Source organism: Branchiostoma belcheri, unplaced genomic scaffold (genome assembly GCF_001625305.1).
Source record: "Branchiostoma belcheri isolate BF01 breed outbred unplaced genomic scaffold, Haploidv18h27 scaffold46, whole genome shotgun sequence".
In the NCBI taxonomy this organism is placed as follows: domain Eukaryota; kingdom Metazoa; phylum Chordata; class Leptocardii; order Amphioxiformes; family Branchiostomatidae; genus Branchiostoma; species Branchiostoma belcheri.
The window spans coordinates 1,011,285-1,021,283 of NW_017804087.1; the positions used below are offsets into that span (position 1 = coordinate 1,011,285).

Genomic DNA, 9,999 nt, shown 5'->3' on the forward strand with positions numbered 1-9,999 from the left:
CATGTTTTGTTGTGACCTATACTTAGCCCAGTGTGGCAAAAATGTGCAAATTCATTCATTCATTCATTCATTGAAACACAATAGAAGTATGGCACTGTTTAGTATCACTGTATGCACGAATGCCAAACAAACAAGACTGTAATACATGTACCCACTACCATGCCTATTGTACGTAGCTATTTGCCGCAAAATGAGCAGCAATCGTGATGTATTTTACGACCTTCCTGTGTTGATATTTGCTGTAAAAAGTGATGAGTTGTCCCCCTGTGAAAAGTGCTCACGTCGAGTTTACGACCAAAACCATATTCCCTGGAAACTTTTTGGCGCCAAAATGACGCCGACGTAAAATTCTTCAATAAGATTTTCTTGCTTTTGGAGATAACCTGACAGAAATATGATATGATTTTTGTCATTCTTTCCCGATTAGGTATATTCACAACACTATAAAACATATTAAGAGAAACTAATTAGAAAATACCAAAAAATATCATTACGCGCTAATTATCATAAGTCTAGTACTTATTTCATAGATATAATAATCAACGCATGTACCTGATTATTAGTATGACATATACTATACTTGGATTATTATAGAATACTATAACCCTCAAGTTAACCTCCCAAAGCATTGAAGAAACTGCTTTCAAAAAAGTCAACAAAAAAGGTTAGATTCCGTATTCTTGTATTCCGTAGCAGTTCACTGGTTCCACTTTTCACCATTGTTGACTTGCACTGACTACCTTCTATACATTGTTTCATGTTACAAATAGCCCACGGGCATGAACTTAAAAATAAAATAAAATCGAAATTATAATGTGACAGCGCTTTGTGTGGGAGTTCACAAGAGTACATTTTGACTGTGCTGCACACAAGCGACTAAAACATGTCTTGTTTATTTGGTACGACAAAACTACGACAATTTACAACTGGTCCCCACGCGAGTTTATGTCCGTAAATAACGCGTGACTGTTAATTGATTAATTCGTATGACCGGATTGTTTTATGGACATAGACCAATCCAGCTCAGTTCATAAATTATCGTTGTTTATAGAAAAACAAGAAGCAAAATGTCTACACCTTCCTTATACCCAATAGCACACCTATTTACAATGATGTCCCAATTATAACATTAAGGATAAGGCAACTGATACATTCCTCTATTAAAAGCCATTTCTCAACCGTAAAGACATATGAAATTTGCGTATTAACTTTGTCATTATGATAGAAGGAACGTATCCGTTAATGTATAAGAAGGATTTTGGATTCAATATCATAAAAGTTATGTGACTTGCTAGCTAATATATCAATGTCAATAACATTATAGTGTACTGATTCTTTTGCTTCAAACAGTTTATGTTGTGACATAGTTTACGTTACCATGTTTATTGTCACATTAATGAACAGACTATGCGCTGGTAGTTTATTTAACACAGCAAGACTTTCCGGACATAGTTTACATTATCTTTGGTGTGGAAAGTTTATATTAACTTCTTGTCATTGGATTCTAGAGCCTGCAAATTTGACTTGCTGAGAAACATACCCCTATGTTGACTAGATATATTTTCGGGTAAAGAATGTAGTTTCTTTGCCATACATTGTTTGGTATTCCAATGTGTTGTATCTACCAACCCGTAGGCTTTTGTGTTTTCCATACGTTCTTTGTTATATTATATTGTACACGTGGACGTTAAAGTCTAAAATTGCTTGTCTTCTTCTTTCGTCATCTTCCTTTCAGTCTCCTACTACAGTTAGTTTCGTGTGGCTTTATTTGTATAGATGATACTGATTTTGAAAAGAGAGTTATGGCTCTGTACTTTGTTGTTCCCCCAAACGATTTTCATAATCTTTCAACTTGAGCGCTAATTTCTTTTCTGTTTACCATGCATCCAAAATGAAAACCTACAACTGCTCTGTTCTATGATTTCAACACAAAACTCCAAAGTTTGTCTGACTATATATGCGTAAAGAAGAACGTATAGGCAGATCATTGCAAAAAGTGACTCACTCTACGATCCGAACATAGTTTCATCAGGTTGGTAGAGCATAGGATATACATATAGGGATTTCCTTTTACCAGACGCCTTTAAAAACCTATCCGTTATGTGGTTTAAAATCAATACATCTTACGTTAATCATCTTGTCATTCATAACTTCAGAAGAGCCGTTTTTTACTCAGGAAATTTGGGGTTAGCTTTAAAAGGAAATATACCGGTGTATCTTTAATAGATACGGTTGAGTCACTGTTATTATGTAGCGGTAGCTTCTTTCAGGTGCCTTGTTCTGTTAGGCATTGTCAGCTCGGTGAATATAGATAATACAAAGGGGACATAGAAGGACAGATCAGATGGAAGGTATACTCTTCAAAGTGTTTAATGACGAAGTAAATTTGTACAGATACAACGTACAGTGCTACCGAAGGCACCAAATATACAGACATTTACATAATCGGAGGATATACAGTATATACCCTCCGCAACAACTTTTTATACTTATATCATATCATAACATTACAGCTGGAAGAATTACGATTTTGTGCGGCATTGCATGTGTGACAACAGAACTCATGAATATTAATAAAAAATCTCAACAAAGGAAACTAAATAAGTTCCCATTGCTTGACATGATAATACAAATGGCCACTTTCTCAACTAACCAGCAACTTTGTATAATCTCACTTTTTCTTTTCATAATTGAACAGTCACGTTTCTACTGGATTTTTCTTGTCTTTGTTTCCAGAAATTACGCTATCACATTTAACATTTTCAATTTCATATTTCATACATGTTTCCCTAGACATTGTTACGTTGCAACAATAACAACTTGTCCTATCATTTTAACATCTTCCCGACTAAAGTTAGCACTGTATCCGGCCACGTGCATTCTCTACTCTTCCATTTTTGAACAGTGCAATTTTTCATGTCCCTCCACCGAGTTTTTTGCGCGTATTTAATTAGAATAGAGGACAGACCGGGGAATACGTCCCCTAACAAAATCTCATCCCACGGGAGCAGGAATCGTATTAATGTGTCATTTTCCTAGCGACCTCGAGGTATCATATGCCGTGGCAGAAAATATAGTCTGACTGAAATTGGGCGAGCATAACAGGAAAGCGTCTCTCAATTCATATCTATGCCGGCATCGCATGGTAGGACAATTCATCAAGCCTGGGCTGTGATTAGATCGGAGCCGTCCCAGGCGAGTTTGGGGTGCCCGGTGTAGGAGGGAGTGTGGGACTCGTGATAAAGTCGTCTGCACACATTATATACACCGTTCTATACCGTCCGCACAAACCTACAGATTGTATCACATACACACGGCTGTTAGCCGCCAAATGTTCGCAGCTCTAGGTTATAAATGACTGCATTTCCAATAGACGACAATCTAGGAGATGGTTTAATAGAACACGTTGCCAGTGTAATAAATATACAAATGCCATGCTTGGTAGCTAGAAATAGAAATGTTTCAACATAGTATAGCAGTTGCCTTTTACGTTTTTAGTATAAAACGAATTGATATCTTTAGAACAAAGTGAATTTGTGTGTGTATCGTTTTGTCGTTGAATACTTACATGCTTTAAAATGACACTGTTGCGAAACTCAGCATCCACCAAGTGTTCATGGCTAGATGTTTGAAAAAGATATGATGACAATGAAATTGTCACTCTGTTTTGTAACTTAGAAACTCTTCTTAGATATAAATGATGCGAAAGATGAGCTAGCAATATTTTAGAGTCCCTCAACTTTCTCTCTCTCTCTGTCTTTCAATGGTATTTTCAACGTCTTTCCAATGAGGAAAGTACAGTCACAATTTTCCAACATTCTATCTCACTACTGTTTCAAACATCCACAGAATCACTCCTTCAAACCATGAATTTTCACGCAGTTGAACGAGCAACGCGAACGAAATCTGAAGCCTTGCGTCTGTTTCAAAAACGGTGTAGGCAATGTGTTCACTGTTCCATCCCAGTTCTGATATTGATCCAACAACTGATTTACAGTTCCAGTGAGTAAACTGGGAGAGACTTGATGTATATGCGTACCATAGCGATGCCTTGTTGTTTTTCTTTTGTTACATACACAGATATCGCTCGAGCCGGCTGTGCGAAAAGCGACGACATCTAATATAGGCTGAGAGACATCTACCTACGAGGTATATACTGGTTGAAGTATGGACATATGAGAAGTTACCACAGCGAAACAATGTAAGTGAATTTCCATTTACATCTCCCAGAGGATATTATATCCGAAGGGAGAGGGTTTGATATTGTTTGTTGTTAGTTTTAAGTAGAAAGAGTCTTTTTTCCTAGTCCAGAATGCGCGATGTATTTTCGCAGTTGGCTTTGGTATAATAACACTCACAACTTAACGTGAGTTTGATGTCAAAAAAATTATACTTTCTGCAAGGTCTATACATTTCTTCTATGGCTTTTTTTTCTCAAAGAAGAACACGTCACATTTTGACAAGTACGTTTTGACCGTTATGTTACGCGAGAACTTTCGCAACAGCTGGTAAAACACTGATGTTTTCTACACTAGAAAATGTCTCGTGTAAACTTTTCTCAACTTTGGAGAGTTCAGTGGCTGGTATCCACATCTATCTATGTTGGAAAGGACTATTCAATACTTACAATCGCTAGTTTTGTAACATCTTTTTTTTTTTTGCTCGGTCCAAATGTCTAAAGACTGTCGATGCGACGGGACATTTTTATAAAACATTTTCGGCGCTCGGACTCGGAAAGCCCAAACTCTAGCCGCTATGAGACAAGTTCTAGCTCTGACTTTTTGAATGCTAATTGGAATCCTTCTGACCTTCTTGGCCACCGGAATGGGGCGAGGTGACGGTCGGTTGGGAAGCGCTTATGTTGCCGAGGGCGGCCTGGTTGTTTCCCGATGTGTCGCAGCTGTTCTCGTCGGTGTCGGAGCAGTCGCTGCCCTTCTTGCCGTCGGTGTGCGTCTTGGTGTGTTTCGCCAGGTGGTCGGAGCGCATGAACCTCTTGTTACACACGGGACAGGCGAAGCGCTTCTCCCCGGTGTGGGTACGGAGGTGCCGCTGGAGCTCGTCAGAACGGGTGAAGCGCTTCCCGCAGAACAACCAGTTGCAGACGAACGGTCTCTCCCCGGTGTGCCAGCGGAGGTGAGCCTTGAGGTGCGACGTCTTGCCGTACACCTTCCCGCAGCCGGGGATGTGGCAGCTATGCTGGTTCTTGCGGCGGATGGCGGCTCCGGCGGGACCTAGCCGCTCCGCCTCTTGGCAGTTGGGGCAGTCGCATGTGGCCCGCCCGGTGTACCGTCGGGAGTTCCGCACGCCCGCGGTGGCCCCGAAGGCCGGTGTGGAGAGTAGGGGGGCGGACAGCTGCGATCCGCTCATGTCCGTTGAGGGCAACATCGACTTAAAACTGTCCTGCGCGAGTAGAGACTGCCCTGTCGGTAGAAGGTGCGTCGGCGTGGAGTTGAGCGGATGGCTGAGTGCTGAATAGTCCGTGCCGTAGTTCCCGAGCTGCGAGTGCAGCCCGCTAGAGTTCTGTACGTCCAGCCAGTTGGAGTTGGCCGTGTGCATGTCCCACCAAGCCGACGCGCTGTTCGTTACGTCGTTGGACAGACTCGGGTGCCCGTTGGTCTTGAACCAGGACTCGTACGGGTGCGCGACGCCGACCCGGGGGTACATACTCGCCTGCATCTGCAGACTATCCACCCCAGGACCGTGGACCTTCTGTATGATGGCCGGCTGGCCGCTGTCGTTGTGTGCCGACGTGCTGACCGAAGTGCTCTGCAAGAACAGGTCGCTGCCGTAGGAAGTCATGCTGTTGGAAGTCGTGCTGGCGAGCGGGTAGCCACCGCTACCAGACATGGTCGACATGGAGGGAAGAGAGTCCTGGAGAGACATGTGCATGGGTCGGGAGGAGACGGCTCCGTTTCCGTGACTGGCCGCGGACACGTGGTGGCTGTTCGCGCCGGGGAGAGACTTCTTCCACGGGTAGAACCCTTTCCCGATAGCGGCGTCGGCGAGGGGCGGTGGACTCTTGTTTCCGATCTTGTCACAGGTGGCAGCGAGCATAGCTAGGGGAGTGGCGCCTAAACGTGGGTGCTCCTGGAAAAACGGGAGGGAAAAAACACACCGGAGGTTCACATCTGTTTCGCTCTCAGGACCTCTGTACCTCATTTCTCTCGGACTTCAACAGTAAAAAAACCTTCATTATATGACATGTAGTTCTCAGCATAATACCTGAACAGGACATTATACGCCTCAGTATTCTAATTTACAGCCCTTCTTGCCAGCCAACTTTGCATGCTATGTTGTACATAGCGAGATATGGTATATTTGTATCGTAACATGCGATTGTATCACATACCACGATCTTTAAACGTAGCTACTGATTTTATATTTCAGTATACAGCAGTTTTCTGCTTTTAAACGTCCTCAGACTTTCCAAATGACGGTTTTTAGTCTCAAACTGTGACTACCAGGCGTGATGGTAATGATATCAACAGCCTCCGCAACAGGAGCGGTCTAACATTTCCATAACATACATGTACAGCGGGGAATCGTCTATGGGAAAAAGAACGAATGGCCATAAACAATTATCAAATCGATAGACCAAAAGCCAGAATTGGGCCCCGAAGACTGAGGATATATGCGAGACAAATGAAAATTTATGAGAAAATCATTGTATCTTAATCCTCTATGGATATATCACTAGCCTGATGTAGACATCTCTGTCAGAGGCATGTAGAATTGTTCAAACGGAGTGTTTACATTTACAAATATCAAATAACGTTAGACACAAAATATACGAAATATCATAGTAAACAACAGTTTGACTCCTACATACTAAAACATACTTAATATCTATGTAATTCTGGACACAGAAATATGGTTTGGGAAAACATTCTGTGAGATAGTAGAGCATAATTTCGTCGATACATGTAAGTTGTAAAAGTGCAACATACTACTACGTTTGTCACTCACGATACTTTTCAACACTGTTGAAATCGAATTAGTAAATGTCAAAGTTGAAGGATATAGGAGGTAAACAAACTATGCGGCAATATGAAATGGCAAACCGCGATCTTACTTTGGTTTCGTCAGAATTTCCTCACAGAGAGAGAGCGACAGACGACAGTCATAGCTGACATACCCTGGCTGCGTTTGGCGCGCAAACCTATGTCAGAAATCCGCCAAAAACTCTCACAGAAACCGCATCAAATCTTCCCCAGACTGCAAGAATATAACCTCGTACAAATCCGAACAGGACGCGGGTTTATAGATCGGTAGGATCTCTGGAAGTTTCTGCCACGTTTTTACCGCTCTTTTTTTCAGCGTGGAGAAGTGACAATCTGCTCGCAGCGCCCCTGCCCCTATATAATCAATTCGAGCGTTCAAAGAGACCCAGCGGGGCGACGAATATCAAACTCCCGCCGCTCCGTTCACGCTGACTTCGGTATGAATATTCTGTCATGCAGCCGAATCAACTGCTAAATCAGGGCAATTTACTCTTTGTTATTCATTTCTTCTACAGCTAACCGTCGAATATTTCCCCCTCACTCCGTCCACTGTGGACAGTTTTCATCAGTGGACAAGTCAGCAAACAACCGGCCGTTGAAAAGGCGAACTGTTTGGTCTCGAAATAAAATGTTTGCCCAAGTGGCAGGTATTAGCACCCCGGACAAGCCCCTGTAAATTCGAGTGTACACAAAGTCGCGTGCGTAACTGGATTTTCCAGATCCTCACAAACTGACACTTTGTTTCCGTCCCTGCCTTTTTTCTAGCCTAACCTTCGCCCAAATTTTACCCCTTCTCCGCGGCTTTTGAGATATAAACTTGAACAAGCTCCTGACAGAGACAGTCGAGATTTACAAGAAACGAAAACTCCCGCGATAGAGCGTTCTCGTGCCGGGTTACACCGGGGAGGGAGTGGAGCATACACGGGGGACAAGGTTACCGGGTCCCGCCTGCGGATCTAGAACTGATCGGTCCCATACCATACCTTCTCGACTTAGTTTGCTGGGCGGCAGCGGGTGGACTTCGGGCCGTAGGACAGAGTGAAGGAAAGTGGACTCACCCCGAGAAGTGAGGTTGCCATCCCACAACAGCAGGCCTTGATTCCGCAATTTGAAGCTCTTTGAGCGGCGTTTTCGTCCCTACCAAAGGGAAGGTGTACAATACAAATGGTCGGTTCCGCCCATTTGACCATATAATTGTGGTGTGGCTTCCCTTTGAAGGCCCGCTCAGGCCCCTCTCGACCAATCAGCGAGCTCCGTTGGAGCCTTGATTGATTATTCTAGTGACAAGTAGGGCTGAATTGTTGACATACACGGCGATTTACTCGCACCTCTACAAACAAGCAGGCACCAACGTCAGCCCCAGACTCACAATAATGAGATTTCATTACCCAAAATTGCTCCTAATCCACCGCGATCGCGCAATTTTCCTCACGGCAGCCCTCCGTAACTTGGCCGGCATCCCCCGACAAAAGCCCGGCTTATGACGATGCTAAATTTGACATTTTCAGGGCCATTTGTTCTGCCATACTTCTGGAGGCGATACCATTTCTAGAACGAGCAACCCAGGCTTCTCCAGGTGCAAGCGGGGATCAGTGAGATCAAAGAAAAAAAAAAGAAAAGCATCTCTGAGATTCTGAGAAAAATGCGGTGTCGCGACCCTCCCATCCGCCGGCGCACCTGTACCTGGCTCTTCGGGAGGATGTCACACCCTCGCCGAGGAATTTCCACCGGGCGTACCCTTACACTTTAGGGGCATGTTTCACGACTTACCAGCTCCTAATATCCCATAGAGCACCATGCGGCTTAGGACACCATGAGTTTCGAGTCGGTGAGCCTAATCCTCTGCGGGTCGCCTGGATAACATGCGGCGATAACTACCGGCCATTCGGCTGAAATATTGGCAGACCCTGGGGCGATATTTTATTTTTCTGGGCAATCGCGGCCCATTTGTGGGGAATAAGCAGACCCGATAGCTCCTTTATCAGATCCGAATTGAGCCTAACTGGGGACTCATACATCTCTGTTTCGGGCCACAATGCCCTTCTCCGGGTCGCGATCCTTTCACGAGCTCAGCGGGAGCGAACATCAAAAGCGGCCGGAGAACGGTTTTCAGGCGGCCGGGGCTGTCGCCTCGCTGTAGGCGCCTACTTTTGTGGCATGGAAAGGGCGGCCGGGGGCGGCTAGGAGGACGGACGGGGTTGGACTGGGGCGGGCAGGGGAGGGACACAGTGTGGCGAGCACCCCGGGAGCCCGTCTACCTCGGAGTACAGAAAAACGACGAGGGGCGGGTATGTAGGTTTTCTGCCGCCGTGCCATGTGCGTAGCTCCAACTGTCTCTGGGACCAGTCAGGCTCACACTGTATATCTTTGATGACAGATTAATTAAAATCGCGGGTCCCTTGGAAAGAGGTCGCTTTGGGGAATTAAGAAATTCTATTCAACACCAAAAGCGCATACGCTGTAACAGACATGACTACAATCTCTCAGACTCTCCGTATCTCTCTTTTCTAGTAAACAGGTGGCCACTGATGCGGCGCGGATATTTTGTAGGCTCACAGTTGCGCTTGTTTTGTGAGCTCGCACAGGACAATTTTGTCGGGGACAATGCCGTTCTGTTAATCTCTTCAGTGTGACTCAGACTTCAGTAACCGTGCCGACTAGGCACCCATCGTGCCGTAAGTAATGTCACAATGGTCCTCCCGACTAGGGGTCGGCTACGGAGCCGACAAACGCACTAACTACGTCTAATAGCCCGCCACAATTTTGCACCCGGTGTCACGGATTGCCTGCACTATTCGCCTCCTCTTTACCTTTAATCGCCATAGCAGTTTAACCAGCTAATGAGCGGTATTTGTGCCTTTGTTTGGTATTTCAAAGAGGCCGTGCTTCGGCATTATAACCGGCCTTACATTTACCTGATTTCTATAGGAAAACACAATGACTTGGGAGGAAAACAGAGTCATTTGGAGTATCCATTAAGATAAGCTCAGGTGCACGT

General features: G+C 44.6%; 1 protein-coding gene across 4 annotated transcripts; it reads right to left on the reverse strand.

Annotated features, from left to right (window-relative positions):
• Window positions 1–3,519: 3,519 nt before the first annotated feature.
• LOC109478969 (transcription factor Sp9-like) lies at window positions 3,520–8,848 on the reverse strand. Of its 4 annotated transcripts, none has more exons than XM_019780799.1 (2): window positions 8,772–8,848; window positions 3,520–6,087 (listed from the first exon to the last, which is right to left on the reverse strand). In XM_019780799.1, exon 2 carries the CDS (start codon window positions 6,052–6,054, stop codon window positions 4,789–4,791), a length of 1,266 nt encoding a protein of 421 aa, XP_019636358.1. In that variant the 5' UTR covers window positions 6,055–6,087; window positions 8,772–8,848; the 3' UTR covers window positions 3,520–4,788. The 4 variants fall into 4 exon arrangements, with proteins under 4 accessions (XP_019636358.1, XP_019636355.1, XP_019636356.1 ...); XM_019780796.1 differs by lacking the exon at window positions 8,772–8,848 and adding an exon at window positions 8,060–8,176; XM_019780797.1 differs by lacking the exon at window positions 8,772–8,848 and adding an exon at window positions 7,985–8,176.
• Window positions 8,849–9,999: the final 1,151 nt, after the last annotated feature.

Coding starts and splice junctions, on each gene's coding strand:
- LOC109478969 (XM_019780796.1), bottom strand. CDS start 8,080: ATGGCAACCTCACTTCTCGGG. Junction 6,088..8,059: donor TGGCAACCTCACTTCTCGGG/GTGAGTCCACTT, acceptor CCGTTTTTCCAG/GAGCACCCACGTTTAGGCGC.